This window comes from Bubalus kerabau, chromosome 17, assembly GCF_029407905.1.
Source record: "Bubalus kerabau isolate K-KA32 ecotype Philippines breed swamp buffalo chromosome 17, PCC_UOA_SB_1v2, whole genome shotgun sequence".
Taxonomy (NCBI): Eukaryota; Metazoa; Chordata; class Mammalia; order Artiodactyla; family Bovidae; genus Bubalus; species Bubalus kerabau.
The window spans coordinates 16,529,088-16,547,903 of record NC_073640.1 but is presented as its reverse complement, the minus strand read 5'-3'; the positions used below and the strand labels follow the sequence as shown (position 1 = coordinate 16,547,903).

At 50.3% G+C, this 18,816-nt stretch overlaps 1 protein-coding gene across 4 annotated transcripts in view; it reads right to left on the bottom strand.

Moving 5' to 3' along the window:
• BANP (BTG3 associated nuclear protein) overlaps window positions 1-18,816 on the bottom strand; it is a 69,102-nt gene that overhangs the window by 37,540 nt on the left and 12,746 nt on the right. For all 4 annotated transcript variants that reach the window (XM_055551576.1, XM_055551577.1, XM_055551578.1 and 1 more), the window contains exons 2-4: window positions 13,267-13,405; window positions 9,559-9,650; window positions 7,072-7,271 (exon numbers count right to left, since the gene is read on the bottom strand). In XM_055551576.1, the coding sequence (XP_055407551.1) occupies window positions 7,072-7,271; window positions 9,559-9,650; window positions 13,267-13,405 (431 nt within the window). The remainder of the gene's footprint in view (window positions 1-7,071; window positions 7,272-9,558; window positions 9,651-13,266; window positions 13,406-18,816) is intronic.

Below are 18,816 nucleotides of genomic sequence, written 5' to 3'. Positions count from 1 at the left end.
CACCCTGATTGTTTTAATTCTAAGATTAGGCTAATTTGCAAGCTGGACATTCTCACCCAGTTTTAAGATTACGCTAGTTACTAGTTGAGTACTCTTGCCTAGGTATACTCTCATTCATCCCACAGCATGTGACGGAGGGCCGCCACCCTGCCGGAGAGTGACTGTGAGTGCAGGACCCCCACTGCTCTTCAGGGCAGTCACAGGAGGGCCGCTCCCCATGGGTAGGAGTGGCCCAGAACCCCGCCTGAAAGGAGGCCCCACCCTCACCCTTAATGGGCAGCAGGCACTGCACTACCTTCCCTGCACAGAGAGGCGGACATCCAGTCCACGGTCACACGGTTACTCAGTGGTCAAGTCAGGTTCGAGTCCAGGTCCTTGAGCAGCAGAGCCAACCTTCCTGACCAAAGTCTGTGGAGCCGGATCTGTACCCCACAACTCCCTGAACCTCAGATTCTTGTTTTTTTAACAACTTCTCTGGGTGATTCTGATGGGTGCGCAGGTTTCACACAACACCAAGCACAGCAGCCCTGGTCCTGCTACGGCCGCCTGGGCCTCCCCCACAGCCTCTGTGCTGTGAGTCTGCTCTGTTCAGTGACGTATCCCAGCGCCCAGAGGGACGCCCAGGATACCGGCAGTCCTGTGTGGTCGAGGAGCAGCCTCAGATCCCGGTGGTGTTCCTAGGCTCATGCAGCTGGTCTGCACGGTGACAAGAGCAGGGCGGGCGTCCAGAGACGCAAGGCCTGCGGCACAGGCCAGGACGCCGCCCTCACTCAGGGCAGCCTGCTTCCTGAGCTGGTGCCTCAGCAAGCGCGAGGCTGGCTGACGCTGGACGCTCACCGAATGACGAGCATTAATTCTAGTGACTTCTGGCCTCCTGGGTTACCCCTCATAGCAACCCTCCCTTATGATTTTTATTCCCCTTTTACTGTTGAAGAAATTGATGTTTAAAAAGGGTAGAACCTGCCTGAGGTCTCACCATTCACAGGCAATGGAGCCTGGATTCAAAACCGAGAATCTCTCATGTCCTTTGCCACTTGCTGGTGGAGAAGAGAAATAATCCTATTTCAATGACTGCTACCACTCACCTTGCAGTACTGGGGATTTTAATCACTTTGTTTTGATGGATTTGAAACCAAATGTCTTCAGCTTTCAGAGGTGTACTGGCAAGCATTTTCCAATTACACTTACAAAGTGGCCCCCAACTTTCCCTCAGTGTCAGGACACTGCTTTGCGAGCAGGTCAGAAGGTCCTGAGCTGCTGTCCTAAAACAACTCGTCAGTCCCACCAAGTGACCACTGTTTGAATAGACACTGGCCGCCATCAGTGGACAAGCAGCCATGGGCATGGCTGGGGTTGGGGGGCAGGGGTTAAACCCACCAGCATTCCTTAGGCTCCTAGAACAGGGTTCCTGGGAAGATCAGGTCTATGTGAGCAGCACAGTCGCCCCTTATTTCCAGTCTCCAGGGAGCAACGAGAAAGTAGGCAGGCCCTGACCACGCATTCTCCAAGCAAACACGCGGGAGAGGAGTTCAGCTGCTATCCACAGCAGATGCTCTAGGGTGGGGCTGAGTCCCAGGACAGGAGGCTGTCCTCGAGTGTCCACAACTGTGCCTCCACACAGGCCGAGGGCACTGCCATCTGGGCAGAAGCTTCAAACCTCCCACAGACAAGCTAGGTAACTTCAGTGTCCAAAGGCCGAGTCCTCCAGAGAGTTCTCACCACACAGGCCTGGGGAGGCCAGGCTGCGGTGTCTGCCTCAAACCCCATCCCCTACCTTCAGGACCGAAACCACACTCGGCACCAAGGGTCACCGGGACCTGCCGCCCTCGACCTGGGGTGAAAGCAACGCTCACACACTCAGCTGTGGGAATCATTCTGGCTTATACCTGAGTCACCGTGACTAACAAAACAGCCTGTCTGTGGCCCACTGCCTGCCTTAATTGGAGAAGGAAATGGCAACCCACTCCAGTACTCCTGCCTAGAGAAGACAAGAGGACAGAGGAGCCTGGTGGGCTGCTGGTCCATGCGGTCACACAGAGTTGGACACGACCGAAGCGACTTAGCATGCGTGCATGCCTTGGAGAAGGCAATAGCAACCCACTCCAGTACTCTTGCCTGGAGAATCCCAGGGACAGAGGAGCCTGGTGGGCTGCCATCTATGGAGGCGTACAGTCGGACACAACTGAAGCGACTTAGCAGCAGCAGCCTGCTTTAATTCTTCATAAAAGGGCGCCCTGACGGCCAGTAGAGAACACCTGTGTTGAAGACGAGAGGTCTTCCTCCCCAGACACCAGTGCTGGTTCTCCTTCCAGGATAAACCTACCTTCCCTCCTCCCCCAAGTGCCAGAGTGTGTGCGCATGCTGGTCTGCTGCTCTGAAACCTTGAAGGAGCAAATCCCTGACTTGTCTGATGCTCTCTGCTCTGATAAGATTTAAAACTGTGCTTTTCTTCTTCAGAGCAGTTCCTCAGAGTAATCTGAGAGGCTGTCTTCTGGGCTAGTCCTCAGTTTGGTTCAGATAAGATTTCCTCTCTTCCTATTACAGATTGTCGATTGATTATCGTGGTCAGCACCCGGGTGAGGCAGTCAAGTCAGGCATTATTTCCTCTCACACAACGATGCCCAACTTTGTCATCTGTGATGGGGGGAGTTACGGCAGAATACTGAAAAACATTTGGAACACTGTTTGCCTCCCTCTCATCTACATTACATTCTGCTGACACTGATCCATTTACAATTCAAAATAATCACTCATCCAGTTCAATCCCTGATCGGGAACTAAGATCCTGCAACCCACGCAGCATGGCAAAAAAAAAACAAAACACTTCTATTTTTAGTTTTGAGTATGCAAAGAAACCTCTGATTCAATTGTTTAAAAACTACAAGAACACATTAAAGCTTTATAAGAAATGCTTAAGCTTTTAAAAATAAAAACCTGGTATATGTCCATTACATCTCAAAAAACATAAATAAACCGTTTATATATTAAAAAATAAAGAATAAAAGTTGATTGCTTTTAAAGGAAACACAAGCATTTTTCTAGTTAATCAGTATGTTCAGTTCAAAAAAACAAACCAGCGCAAACCAGCTGGCTTTGAGTCGCTCTCGAGAAGTCTGGCTCCACAGGACCTTGCTGGGCACCAGGGGCTGCTCCCTGGGTTCCGCACTGCACAGGGGCACTCATGCTGGCCCCTCAGTGGGCACCCACCAGGACAGCACTCTAAATGGGCCTGCACCCCAGGCTCAGCTCAGTCCTAACTACTGCACATCCTTCAACTGGCTGTGTCTGGCATCAAGTCAAAGTCACTCAGTTGTGCCCAATTCTTTGCAACTCTCATGGACTATACAGTCCATCAGGCTCCTCTGTCCATGAGATTCTCCAGGCAAGAATATTGGATGGGCAGCCATTCCCTTCTCCAGGGGATCTTCCAGACCCAGGGATCAAATATGGGTCTTCTGTATTGCTGGCAGATTCTTTACCATCTGAGCCACAGAGGAAGCCCAACGTTTGGCTTCAAACAAGTGCAGAAAGGGTGTTTTACACTAGTCCACATAAACATCCTTGAACACACACTTGATCCCTCCAGGCCTCATAGCAGAATGGAGGCCAATCTTGAAATGCTCACGGCAACGCATGAAGGACGGACAAGTTGTCATGTACTGAGTCACGCAGCTCAACAAAGGAAGCCTCAGGTCCGCCACTTCCAGTGCCAGCGCAACGTGGCTTCAGTGTTAGAGCCTCACACTGCTATGCCTAGAATCTCGATGAGTAAAATCCCAAAGTGTGGCACACTCGCAAGAAAGGAAAAATGCACCCACCTGAGAATTCAAGGCCACTTTCCTTCTCCCTAGCAGAACAGCACCGCTGGATGACACACCATCCAGGTAACCTCACAGGCGTGTTTTTTATAATTAAGCTTGAGCATCAAAGAAAAAGGTTTTCTTTCTTTGTCTTCTTTTCTCTTGAATTTATTTAAAGAATCTCATTCAGGTATAGAATCTGAAAAATCTGAATCTAAAAATGCCAACTGAGTTGGCAGCAGTACACTGGCTTCTATGCTCTGGGGACCCAAGAGAATTAAAAAAAAAACTTCTCAGAGCTGATAGCAATGTCTAGTCCGGGCCCACGTTCATTAGAAGCAACCCACAGGCGAGTGGGCTGGGGCTGCTCTGGGCCCTACGTGCCTCTCGAGGAGGACGGGCCGGCACAACTGCACTGGACGCCTCCTCACTCACCACCCAGAGTCCTGCTCCCAACTCCTCAGGGTGGTCCTCGCTCATCCTGGAAGACGGTCAACTGCCCAGCCACACTCTCCACCACGCCGAGGGGCCTAAGGAAATCATTACTCAGAACATTAAACAATTTTTAATTGTTTTTGGAGACTTCCTTCTCTGCGCTCTACTACCCACACTTAAGACATACGTTTCTCATTTACTCATGTGTTTATAAATTAGTCACTTTCTAATTTAAATATATTCTTTTTCATTGATGTACTAGGATTAAACTCTTGTCCTTTACTTCTCCCCAAATTTTCTTGTTAACAGCTTTCAACTACTGGCAGTTTTTTTTTTCTTTCCTTTTTAGAACTTACATGGAAGGAAGTGCCAGATTTAATATCTTCTTTAAAAAATCATTCATATGCAATCTATTTTAAACTATACCTAAGAAAACAGAGAAATGACCTTTTCTTCTGTCAATCTCACATTAATAGGTATAAGTAATGGTTTTATTAATGATATTAATAAACCTGCCAATAAGTATATTTAATAATATGATAATAGGAGGATATGATTCTTTAAAACTAGAAAAGCTGAGTTGTGGGAACTAGATTATACATCTGAGTCCACATGAGAAAACTTTACTCTTGTGCTATTTGTGAATGCACACAGAGAACAGCTCACAGGCCTCTGCACGATCAAAGCTCCTCCCCGCAGAGCAAAGCATGGGAGGTTCTGCCCAGGAAGGCTGCTAGCGGGTCTCCTGGAACGCTGGGGAGAGAAGGGGCTCCCTGCAGCCTGGAAATGCCTCCCCTGAGTCCGGTGGGCGTGGCCACGGTGGTCCTTCACTGGCCTGTAGGAGGGGCCAGGGCAGGCAGTCCTCCTTTCCAGGATGGGCAGCGTGGACGCTGAGCACAACTCCGCACAACTGTACGACATGCCCCGCCACCCCCGTGTCGCCCATGGCAGCCACCAGGGCAGCCCAAACCAGCAGCCTCGGGGTCCACGCACAGCCGCAGTGGCACCTGCAACCCCGCAGACTTGTCCCCATCCCCCGCCCCACGGGACCGCACAGACCACAGACGGGGAGCCTCAACATCGTGTCCCTGCCGCCAGGGACAGCCTTTCCCCACACGGTGACAAAGAGACAAGCCTCCAGGCTGTCCTCACTCAGGGCAGGAAGCTTGCCTTCACTCTCGCCTCAGCTCTCAGAGCAGCTGTCCCTGAGGGGGGCCTGAGAGACTCCCCCAGGTCTAGGGGCAGAGACCGAAGGGCTGACAGCCTGTGAGGCACGAGAAGCCTCCCTAACACCACCTCTCACCCACTGCAAACGTCCCAGACATTCAGAGTGAGAATCCGGCTTCTAACTCGCTGAGCCCAGACTCACAGCGTTCTACACTCACACACAAAATATTTCTGTATAATTTTAACATAATGTGAATTTTCCAGAAATTTTACTATCATTTGAGTCTAGAAAGAATTGTACGTTGTTTTACTTGTCACTTTAACAGGAACCACTCCTTCTGTAATATTCCACCACCAACTGGCATCCCAGTACCAGGGCGACAGCCTCCCGGTTGTCAGCTCTGACGAGGCCTATCCATGGCCTCCTGACGTAGCCCCCAGCCTTTTACGTATTATGACATGTGTTACATTATTATACGCTATACACTACCATCCTTTAGTTTTTTTAAATTATGAGTTCTATTTTCTAGACATTACATCTTAGGGTAAGGGGTCATTACAAAAAATTTTTCTTTAAAAACGGCACTGGTCCTGGCAAGTCTGAATCTCTCTGCAGAGAAAACACGCTCCACCAAGTGTCCACGGGGAGAAAAGACACGGCTGACCGTCAGGACATGGTATACACGCTGGGTGAAACAACACAGACCACCTGGCCTTCCTCTGGGGACAGAGACCCCTGGGGCCTCCGCAACCCTGGCTGGAGAGCAGGTGTGGGGGCCATGCAGTGTCCCCAGCACACCGTGACACTTCTGAGAGTTACAAGGGCCCACACTGCAGGTGTCGTCCACAGCCACCCCAGGCAAACCAACAGGCAGACACCGGACGCTGGCCCGTCCATGAATGCCCTCCCCAATCCCACGTGCCCCCAAAAGCACTGCCCCTTCCCCAGGGTGCAGATGGGGGACCCACAGACAAGGCAGAGCCTGGCTGGGGCCCCCACTCCTGAGCAGCGGCCCCCTGCCTCCTCCGCACTCAGCAGGAGGCAGCAGCTGGCCCAGAGACCCTTGGTAGAGGTCCCAGCTCCCATCTAGCAGCCAGGTGTCACCACCACCTCCATGAGACTTCTCCACAGCCTCTCGTGGGAAAGGGCAGAAACGCCAGCAGGACGGACGGATGCAGCCACCCCGGCCTGGGCTTCCACTCGTCTCCACAGAACCTGATGGTGCCCGGGACCAAGTACAGGCACTCCGGTCAAAGGCAGGGACACCCCCACATCGGCCCACACACTCCAAAATCTTTGATTCAAACAGTACCTGAACTACTGCACATCCCACTACAGTTAGGCTCTAAACAGAGAAGAAAACCCAGAGGCACAATAAAAACTACAGGCTTGAGTGCAAAGTCTGATACTCTGAAGTGAAATTTATAAAAAGCTGCCTCTGAAGAAAAAGAATCTCTCAAGACCAGCCAGATGGAACAGGAAAAGAGAAGAAACACACATCCAGCTTCAAAGCCCCGGGGGGCCAGTTCCAAAGCAGAGATGCCCACCTCACGCCATGAAGAGGCTGTGAGGACGGCCCAGCTGCCCGGAAAAGGCCATGTCTCGTCCGGGCCTGACTACTGTCCCACCCCGCATGCCGAGGGCGCAGCCTGGGGAGGGGGCTCTCACCATCGCACTTTGTTGCAGGTCTGGGTGGCGCCGAGGGGTGAGCCAGCCACCATGGGCACCTGGATGGGGCTGTGCTGCTTGTTGGTGACCAGGTCCAGCTTCTCTTCCAAGGATTTACATGTGGCCTCCAGAGCCTGCAGCTTGGCTTCAATGCTATCCAATCGCAAGCAGATTGTCTGATTAATGGAATACAGGAATGACTGCAAGAGAAAAACAGAAGAGCTTCAGGAAGGGCCTCTGGAAGTTCAAGCAGACGTTCCAAGAACACCAAGCAGCTCTCTCCCACACTCGGCTGCGTCTATCCCCACAGGACGAGCCCGGCACTCCAGCTCTAGTTGTAAGCAGCAGCGTCTCAGGAAACAAGATGGACCCTGTCCACTCACAGCATGACTGACTCTGCTCTGAGCAGCTGCAACTCTCAGTTACACTAAGATCTACAGAACACAGAACCTAAGTGGGCTTTACGACGTGAGTTTATTAATCAGTAAACCTACACATAAAACTAGTCAAATGCTTCTATGAAAACAGATTACGCCCAACATCAAAAGAGCCCAGAAACCTGCCTGCTCCCAGGACACCCACCCAAGGTGAGGTGTGGTGCCGAGGCTCCCGCGTGTGGAAGTGGCACAGCTGCCACCTAGTGGCCGTTAGAAGAGCCGCCGCACCTTCCACCGCCGTTGCCCAACTCCTGCCTGGGACCAAGGTCCAGCTCAAACACCCGGTGGGAAGCTGCCCCCTCCCCCAGCGGCCACTCCTGCCGTGGGTCAACAGGGGACACAGAGGGAGGTGGCTGCGCCCCTGCTGGCCTCACAGCTGACACGGGACAAGGCTGCCAGGCGGGAGCCAGCCCGTGATGGCTCAGCTCAGCAGAGAGGCAGTGTCCGAGGCTCCTCTGACTTAAGCATCGTGAACCACTCACCGGTAGCTGAAGTCCCGAGGTCAAATCACTAATGACCCCACTACTTTTTATAATTTGAAGACATCAACCATGCAGCTCCCCAGTTCTCTAAACAGTAAAACTTCATCATCTTAATTCTGAATTAGAAATGATTCTGCCTGCAGTTTGGATGAACATCAGTTATTACATACCAGTAACACAACTTCACAAATCAGTAAAACAAAGAAAGGCAGAGAATAGCACTTTTAAATAAGTCTCCTAGATACAAGTGATATTAACCAAAAATCATCCAAGTCTATCCCTTTTGCAGGGCTCTGGCAACCTGGTGAGCACACTTTTCCCAGGACATGTATGGCAGGTTCCAGCTGCGGCCCAAGGCCCTGCTCGCAGGCCAGGGACGTGGCAGGACAGCTTTCACTTGACCTTATCCACGTCTGACTGCTATGCTATTCACCACACAAGCCTCTTCTGTGATGAAACTCTAACTGCATTTTATTTTTAACTATATAATGTAGGGTTACTGAACCCAGTGGTCCTGTATACACTTATCTGAAATAGAAATTTAACTGGATGTGTCTTTACCCACAAGGTTAAGTTCATGCTGCTTCTCCACGTTAACAAGATGAGCCAGACGTTTCTACACAGAAGGCCCAGGTAAACAGAGAATACAGTTGTATAGCACAGGGAACTGTACTCAGTACTCCATAATGAGCTGTATGGAAAAAGAATCTAAAAGAAGTGGATGTATGTGCACACTTTGCTGTACAGCAGAAACAAACACGATAGTGTATAAATCAACTAAAAGCTCCTTTGGTTTTCCTCTGCACTACAGTCCTAACTTCCCACAGGAGCTGATGTTCATCTCTGCGGCTCTGCAAATAGCAGACCCAACAAATAAAGCCAAGAAACAGCGATCGCCCACTGACTGAGCCAGTGGTTTCCAAGGCCCCATCTAGCAAACCACAGAATTTAGGTGCCCTAAACAACAGGCACACAAGTGCTTCATCGCTGGGGGAATGGTGTGCGTTCCCTCCGAGCATGCGAGGTCCGTGGGTCTGTGTAGAAGAGGCCACAACCCTGGTTAAATACTGTGAGTCTTCAAGGGGAAACATTCATGGCTGTACGCGCCTTGTGGGGGATTGAACAGTGACTCAGAGAAACAATATGTCCACATCCTCAGCCCCAGGACCTGTAAATGAGGCCTTTCTTGGAAACAGGATCTTGGCAGATGTAATCAAGGTAAGATGAGGTCATCCTAGGTGAGGATGGCCCTGTCCTTGTAAGAGACAGAAAAGAGACAGAGACATGGAGGAGGCCACGTGAAGATGGAGGCAGAGACTGGAGGGACGCGACCTCAAGCCCACAGATGCCTGGGGGCCCCCCGGGAGCCGGAAGAGGCAGGAGGGACCCTCCCTTGGAGCTTCTGAAGGGAGCTCAGCCCTGGGGAAATCCTGATTTCAGACTTCTGACTTCCAGAACTGTGAGAAAGTAAATTGGTATTGATTTAAGCTCCTCCTCACCTCAAATTGTGATAATGTTACGGCAGCACCATGTCAGATGTAAAAAACCACATATATTAATATTTTCACCTTTATAGAAGGGTCCTGGCAATTGATCTCTAGTCGCTGGCGTTTCAAAGCTGGCTCATCTTCGTCTGTCACTACATGATTCTCCAATACAACTGAAAATCAGAGACAAAAAACACTTCAATACTAAAGGTTTAACAGAGCTGTTTCCTGTTAAGACAGTAAACCATTCCAACACCTTAAACATAAAGGTGTCACCTAAGGTTAAATGAGAATTAGCACACCCTGTTTCATATTTTACTATTTACAGATTTAACTTAAAATTATCAGTCAGGCAGAAAATAGGATCTCTCCTTAATCTCAAGAAAAACTGAGATATTGGATAAATTATCTCCCTAATGTGCCAATGAGTTGATACTAACACTGAGACTGCAGGCTTCTTACTCAAGGCTCTATCCAGCCACCCTTTGCGACAGAAACCAATTGCTAATAACGATTTCTTCCCAACTTTAAAATAAGGTCTTGTCAGCCAGCCACCTGATTCCAAAAGCAAAACCACTCTCAGAATACTACATCTTCTCAAGTGTTGGTCATCAAACTAGTCTCAAATTTAACACACTAAGTTTCAGGGAAAGCCACCCCCCCGAGTGTGTCTGAAATGGAGGTCTCCCACCAGCACCTTCCAAGCACTTCTCCACTGATAAGTCACTTGGCCCAGGTTCAGGGCTGACACAATGTGGTCCCAATCCTGATGTCTTTACATCGTACTTACCAGGTGATTTGTCTCAAAACTCTAAAGACACTGAAGAGACCTGAGACACTAGCAGGAACCCTTCAGGAGTCCCAGGCAAGAGCACTGAGCTGCTCTCCAGAGGCGAAGTTACACCTAAAGCTCTACCTGACAGAGACCAGCCACAGGCCAGCAAGGCCAGAAGCAACCTGCTCGCCAGAGGGCTCTGTGCCATATATTGCGCATTCACACCTCACATGCCTCCATAAGATATGCAGGAACAAGCTCTCACTTAATTAAGTTAAGAGAAAGGGAAAATCCAAGCCTACACCTGTTGTGGTAGCAACACAGGTTCTTAAACCTTCATTGAAGCCTGCTTACTCCCACTGGGAGCTGGTGATTAAAACAGGACTGGGAGGATGAAGAGGCTCTGGCAACCACTAATCCTTTTAATTCGCTGACATCAAGTCCAGAGAAGTCAAGTGACTTGACCAGGGACACAGCTGGCCTCCTCTCTCTTGGCACGAAGCACCTCAAGGTGATGAGCTGGGGGCAGCACAGCACGTGAGGACAAGGAGACAAGCCTGCGGTGGCGATGGGGGCACACACTCGGTTCCACTGTCTATGAGCCGTGGGGCCCCGAGTTCATCTTCTTCTTTGTCCTTGAGTTTTACAATTCTGCATGCACTTCTTTTAAAATTAAACAAAAAAAACTCAATGCTCATTTTAAAGCCATCACGGTCACCTGGAATGGCAGACCCAACAAAGATTACCATCGAGTCTGTGTATGCAAATGGGCAAATAGACTGTGGCTATGGGGTGCGTACACACGAAGTCACAGAAACCTAACTGAGCATGTTGATTTCAACAGGAAATCAAGAAAAAATGGAAGGATGTATATGCCAAAAACTCAAAAGCAGTTCTCTTGCTAGAATTATGGGAAACTTCTACTTCTTCTAGTTGCTTGACTGTATTCTTAAATTTTAAAAAGTTTACATTTTAGAGATGAAAAAAAAAATCTCAATCTTAAACTCCCTCCAGACGTAAATGTCGGGGTACAGCACAGTGCCTGCTGGTGTGGGGGGGTCCCTGGGGTCAGAGACGGCAGGTCCCCTGTCCTCAGAGAGCCCTCCCTACACACAGTAGGTACCCATTACACAGCCATGAGCTGTAGTTCGCAGCCATTTAAGGAAGCTACATGGAACAAAACCAGGATCAAAAATGACTCCTCTAATCCTTCTCCAGACTGAAATCTACAGACGGAGAAAAAAAAATTTTTTTTAAACGGAGGGAGAATTTACTTGGGAAGTAAACTGTTAAAATTTTAGTAGTTTCTAAAAACACTTAAAACGTATATAATTGGACCATTTTTTTAAAATTATTGTATTGCAGTGTGAGTGCTTTCTAAATAAACTGTCTACCCAACAAAATGTGAGCAACTGTTTTTAAAACTGTGATGCAAAAAATAAATAAATAAAAATAAAACTGTGATGCCTGGTGGCAGCGCTGCTGTGTTTTCAGCTCACTGGTATATGAGGAGTGGCACTAAATGAGGTCAAGGCTGCACGCTATCGCTCCAAACAAACCAGTTCACTTTTTACAGAGAAATCTGGGGTTAACAGCTAACTTCAGACGCCCTGACTTTGCTCAAGGATCTGCCAGGTTTTTGACTGTTTCAGTTACCAGGTGACAGTGCCTCTTATAAACAATTCAGAAGCAAAATTAGGAAAAAAACTGACTCAGTTCAGTCGCTCAGTCATGTCCCACTCTTTGTGACCCCATGAATCGCAACATGCTAGGCCTCCCTGTCCATCACCCAAAAAACTGACTAAAGGGGAGCATTTCTGAAGGGGTATCCCCATCTCTTCATGATTGCTTGTTCAAGCCTAAAATTACACGTGCTGCCCATTGTCCATACATAACTAATTTCCCAACCAAGATTCTTCAACTAAGAGATCATACAAGATAGACATCATCACACTTTGAGATTTCTGAAAATCCTCTTTTCTGTGGGGAAAACAGTCAGCATTTCGATACTACTATTCCACAAAGAGGGCTTCCCAGGTGGCTCAGTGGTAAAGAATGTGCCTACCAATGCCGGAGACTCGGGTTTGAGCCCTAGGTTGGGAAGATCCCCTGGAGAAGGAAATGGCAACCCACTCTAGTATTCTTGCCTGGAAAATCCGCAGACAGAGGAGCCTGACAGGCTATAATCCACGGACTAACAAAAAAGTTGGACATGACTTAATGACTAAACAATTCCACAAAGAATAACCGGGCAACCAAAAAAATTTTTGTGATTTAATTATGCATGCTTATGATTTTAAACTTAACAGACATATTAAACACATAAAACTTTATGGAAAAAAAAAGAACACTTACGAAGAAACCTTTTTACAAAATAAAAGTGCTGACAAAGTGTTTCATAAAGTGAAATCTAGAGTTCCCCTTATAAAGTGTCTAATATCTAGTTAAGATTCCAACTAAGGAAGATTACCAGCACTGGCAAAAGTGCAGGAAAAAGTCATCTCTCAGAATAACCGGGTAGTATTTCTGGAACGTCCGTCAACATCTTATCAAAACTCTGAATAAACACAGCAGCTCTGCTTCTGGGAACTTACCCTACAAAAATATTAAATATCTGCCACGATACACAGCAAGACCATTACTGCAGGGTGTACACGGAAGGAAAACAGTGCAAACCACGTGAACGCCGTTCCCAGGGAAGAAGCAGATGAAGGCGGGAGCAGCGTGCACGGAACACCTCGAAGGTGTCCACACACGCAGCAGATGGTCTGCAGCTGCGGAAGAGGCACGGACAGGACCACGGGGGCTTGGGGGGCCGGGGCAGCCAGGGCTGGACGGCGGGGGCGCAAGGGTGGGCTGGGGGTTGTTAAGGGACCAGGTGGACGGGCGTGGGGCTGACTGGCTCACGTGCTCTGAGCATGCCCTGATGTTTCTCTTGCTTTACTGAAGGGAAGGAAGGGAAACTTGCAGAAGATCCTTTGGGTTTTTCCCCAAGACTGCCCCCAACTCTGTACCTGGGTGGCCAGGACTCAGCTCCTCAACGGCGATCTGCACCACATCGGCCAGGTCCTGTTCTGACATCATCCAGGACGCGAGCAGAGTGGCCGGTGGATGAGCCGGAATCAGACTCGTGTAGGACGGTGTTCCTGCCACCTAGAAACAAGAGCAAGACGGCCGAGAGGGAGATGAACAACTGTGATCTTGAAATGATGGAAACTGAGGCCATGTTCTGTGTCCACAGGTTCACCAGGAGCCTGTGGACATGTCCAGTATGAGGCTCTTCTTGCCTCAAACCATCAAAATGTCCCTTGTTACTAGACAAGCCCCCACCCTGCCAGTCCCTTCCCACACCCTCCTCAAGTCACCTTCCTAAGACAGCCTCAACACGTCACCCCCCAGCCAGCTGTCCCCAGGCCCCCTTTCTGCCCACAGAACACGTCCTGTCCCTCACCTGCCCCTACCAGCTCTCAGCTCCACTACACACACCACAATCCAAAAATCATGGCAATCATACCTCCAGATCCTACCCAAGCGGACCCTTCCATCAAGGCTGTCCCCTTGCCCGTTTCCACTCCTCACACGCCCTCCCCTCAGGCAGGCAGAGCAGAGGGCTGGCACCTGGGAGGACTGACCGCGGCACCAGCCCCCTGCCCGGGCCGAGGCCTGGCCCCCACCACTGTCACCCCTGAGACAGCATCACATGTGCAATACAGTCCGTTCCTTTTTTCCTGCCCTGAAACTCTCCAATTAGGCCTGGACACACCTTTCCCAAAAGAGAAACAAGGCCATGTCACTCCAGATACAACCCATTGACACAGGTCTAAACAAGGCACTTGCAGGCTGGGCGCCTGGAGGTCAGGAGCCAATGCCACTGTAATACTTGTATCGTCCTACACTTCGCATTTTAATCACCGGTAAGTAAACGCTTACGACATAAGCAACCTATCCTCCCCAACTAGACTTCTCGTTCCCTAGGGGGGACACTGAGTGCCCAACTCTCCAGGACAGCACCACCCCCCGCCCCGGCCACACACACACACACATACAGACACACACACACACACACACACACACACACAATGCGCACACACACACGCACACACACGCCCGCAGTCCTGAGGCAAGTCCACCCACGCTCCAGGCAGGAGCAGCTGAAGCAAGAATCTTAGGTCATCCACTTCCAACCAGGAGTCTACTGACAGCTCCTTTAAGCGGCTAAGTTCCAGCAGGCATAAAATTAAATTCATAGGTTCCACACATGTTCTTAAACCCTATAAATTCTGATTTAAACTCTATAGCTTAAATGGCAGCAGCTCCAGAATTTCTTAGGCACACACCATTTGTAGGATAAGGATGCATTCAATCTGCTTTTTTCAAGAAATATGCTAGATGTGCACAGACTATCTCTGGGGCATAAAGATAAAGAGGAAATTATATTTGCTTCTACCATGTACACGTATCACCTTCTCAAAAAGTACTTTTTAAAATGATCAGACAACTCAGTACCGAGGCATCTGTCACAGGGAGACCATCACCTCCGCCCCCTCGCACATGCCGGTGCAGCCTCACCAGCAGTCCCAGGCCTCCACAGGAACAAGCTGGGAGAACTGGCGGGCCCACCGGGCTCTGTCTCCCTAAACCTGTGTCCCCGAAGGTGATCTCTGAGCAGATTAACTGTGGTCAGCACGAACACCAAAGCCACTCATGCTGTTGACTCGGTCAGGGATACACTGAGCCCCTTCGAGCAGGCAGTGGTCCTCAATTACGTAACACCCTCTCACCTCAGTCTTTGAATTGATGGGTTTAAAATGTTTTAGGGTCGCATACTGCTTTCAGAATCAATTTTTTTTTTTAATTACAGATCCTCTTCCAAGAAAAAAGCACAGACACTGCCAAGTTCCTGAAACTCACAGTCACCTCAGAGAGACAGCTAGTAGCCAACCAGTACCTGCTCTCTGCTACACTCAGTGCTGTAAGAATGCGAATTCAAAGGGCACGTGGCCACCAGAGCCCAGCCCCTCCTGCAGTGCGCCACGGCCACGTGACTGCCCCTGGCCAATGGAGTGTGAGCCAGCCGGTGCAGGGGCAACCCCGACCCTTCCCGCGTGCCCTCCCGCTGCTGCCTCCCTGACCACCTGCCTCCCGGACTACCTTGATCTGAAGGAAAATTGCCAGTCACCTGCTCTAAAAACAACGTATTCTGGAATCTGTGGCATGCAGCCAGGCTTAACCTCTGAGATCCACCCTGAAGCCCATTCACGATGGCCCAGCGCCTCAGGTCCCAGGTTAAATACTAGTGGAAAGTGATCAGGTGCCAGACTTGAGCCTTCCCTGGTTTCTGGGAGTTCTGTGAGTGGCTTAACACTCCGAACTAACCATAAAATCCTGAACCCTACCCTCATCCAAATGAGGACACCACACATGATCCAGGGTGTTTACTCAAATGATTCTGCTGCCAGGATAGAGTCATTTAAAATTCTGCTAACTGTGATGGTTTGAACAGAAAAAAAAAAAACAAACCTAGGGCAACAAGCCCAAGAAAACTGGAACAGAACAATGCATGCAGTTGCCATTTTGGCAAATTAAATTTGCCATTTCTCAGAAGTCCTGGAGATAGTCCAGTCTTAATATCATAAAGCAGCTGGATTGTGATTAATGTTCAACAACGTCTCTAATGGCAACGAGAAGAGAGCATCCTCCAGGGTGCACACCAGCCAAGTCAACAGCCCAGCGCTCAGTCACCAGGGACTGTACAGTAAGTGACGTGAGCACCACAGCCATCCATGTGGACAGGACGCTCCCAGAGCAGAACACTAACAGAAAACAAGGATCAAAGGGAAACTGCAGGCATGTACAGTCATGTGTCTGTGTGTGTGAATGCACACGAAATGCTCTGGAATGACACATACTGAAGCAAAGCAACTCACGAGGGAAGAAGGGCAGGTAACACCAGCTGACCTTCATCCTTTGTCCTCTGGACCGCTGAGCCTCCTACAAGCACATATTATTTATTGTGCTTATTACACTGGAAATAGTGTCTCTAAAACAAATCAGTAACTACACAGATGAAGCCAACCACATAAAATCTGGATAAAAACAAGGGCGCTTTCTTCCACCCTGCCTCAAACCCCCCTCCCGGCCTGCGTGCGTGCGTAGCCGTGACCTCTGGTGCCCCTGCCCCTGCCCTGCGGGCGCTCCTCCTCCCAGGCTGGGGGGTCAGGCTCCCTCTCCCTCCAGCTCGGCCCTGGGCCTCTCCTCACTGGCACTGAAACACCATCTCCCTGCCCACAGCACAAAATCAACTCCACCTCCAACCTGTCCCGGAACTTCGCATCCTCGTGCCAAATGGCCTTCGGGCCACCTCCTCTGGGCCTCCAGTCTCAATGTGAAGAGGCCAAACTGAACCCACCCCTGCGCACACCTCCAGACTCCCCGCCCACGCGAGGTTCTCCTCCTCTCATGGACCTGTAGGCAGAACTTCCGGCTGCCCTTGCTCTGGCCTCATCAGTGCGTATCTGGATCCATCCACTGGCCCTACCTGGGCCTCCCTGCTCTGCCTTCACCCAGAATCGCCACCAATACCTGTTTAAAGGCTACGGGTCACGTGAAAGCCCATCTCAGCGTCCCTGTCTGCTTAAAGCCCAGCAAAGGTTTCCCGCTCATTCAAGGTGCGTGCCTGGCGCCTGGCACCAGCCAGGCTCCCTCTGTGCCCGCAGGCTCCACCCGAGGCTCCTCACTCTGCCATCTCACACACCAGCCCAGCCCTCACCCTTCGCTGTCCGCTTGTGCTTCCGCCCAGTCACACCCCACCCGTCACACCCACCAGCAGCACCCATCTCCTAGCTGCCCGTTCCTGCTTCATCACAAGGCCCTTCCATCTAACCTGCGACACAGGCGAAACATCCGTCTGGTTTGGCATCTGTCTCCCCTGCTGGAAGACAAGCTCCCCTGGGCGGGAACCTCACCATCCCACTCAGTGCCCCGCATGGGGCCTGGCACGCCATGTACGTCAGTGCAGTGGGGCTGGGGGGGAGCCCTGGGGAGACACCCCGCTGCCCACCCAGCACAAAACTCTGGAGGGCGGCACGTCTGCTGACAAACCACGAAGTAAGGTCTGCAGAGTCCTCGGCACTAGGCTCTCATTTCAATGACTGAAGTGTAACTCGGTCACAGACCTGTTTAGCTTATAACTGTGAATTGCACACGAACAACATGTTAAGTTTCAGAGTAGAAATACAAGCTGTTCGCAGACTGCCAACGACAGACAGGAGCAGTTGTTCATTAGCAGAAACAGAACAGTACATTTAGTTTCGATTTTTCTAGTTTTTAAATATTTTGGACACCTGTATAAAATAAAACCACAAGGCCACTGGAACAGGGAAAAAAGGAAGAGCTGCTGTAATTGAACACGTGACTGAGCGTCAGCAGTAAAGGTGAGAAAAGGAAAGCCTGCAGCCCAGCAGCACTTGTCACGCGACAAAAAGGCATCAAGAAAAAGCAGCCAGGCAGAGCCCGCTGCGTCCACTCTGGGTTTCCTCAGTCACCACGAGAACTACATCACACAGTCATCCCAACAGGGACGTCACAACATCTGGGGTTTTTAGGGCAGACACTGTGCAGAGCTGTTTCTCCCACTGGCCCCTGAACAAGCTCCTACGGACCCTGTCCGTAGGAGGCTACGTCCAGGGAGGCGTGCAAGGCAGCTGCTGTGACCCCTGGGTGGTGACCTGGCCCTGCTCCACCAGAACCATTTCCCAGCCATCAGCTCCCTGCAGAGCGATCGTGTGAAGAGACGCGGCCCACACACCCTGAAGTCACAGGTGGAAGTGGGGCACCGTTGGCGGGGCACTGGAGTCACCATGCCAGTCCGACCTCCCTTTACAGATGCCAAATACTCAGATAACAGTCCTCAGAGGGACAGGGGTGTCCCTGATGAGTATAAGAGACAGAAGACCCCAAAGACAAGTCTTGGAGAGGAGTCGTGGGATCTGCCAGCCCCAGGCTCGACAGTGAGCCCACCCCCAGGTCCCAGTCTCCCAGACACTGCCCCACCTTGGCACCAGCTCTGCTCTGCCCACCTGAGCAGCAAGGCCAAGTCCACACCCCATGAAGACCAGAGCAGCAACCTCCATCTCCTCCAGGAAGTGGCCAGGTGGTGCCCAGTTAAAAACCTCAAGCTCAGAAACAGGGCCCCTCCAAGAGAATAAAGACCATTCCACTCAGACCTGTCTGAATACAGATATAGTAATAAAAATTAATTAAAAACCAGAATGAAGCAAGCAAAGAAATCAACTCTTATTAAACCGAAACATGTGAAGAAGACTCAGCTTTGGCAGGGGGAAGATGCAAAGGAGAAATAGGGAAGAAAGAGAAAATGTGACCATAAACGACCAGTCGGGTACTAGATCATCGGGAAGAAGCACTGATTCATAGGAACACCCAGGCCACACTAGTTCTTCACAACAGGCCCTCTAGCGATGAAATTAGAGGACGGTCAAACTAGCCTCAGACAGCAGGTCCTTCCCCCTACAATTATCACATTTGATTAAACTGGCCACTTCTAG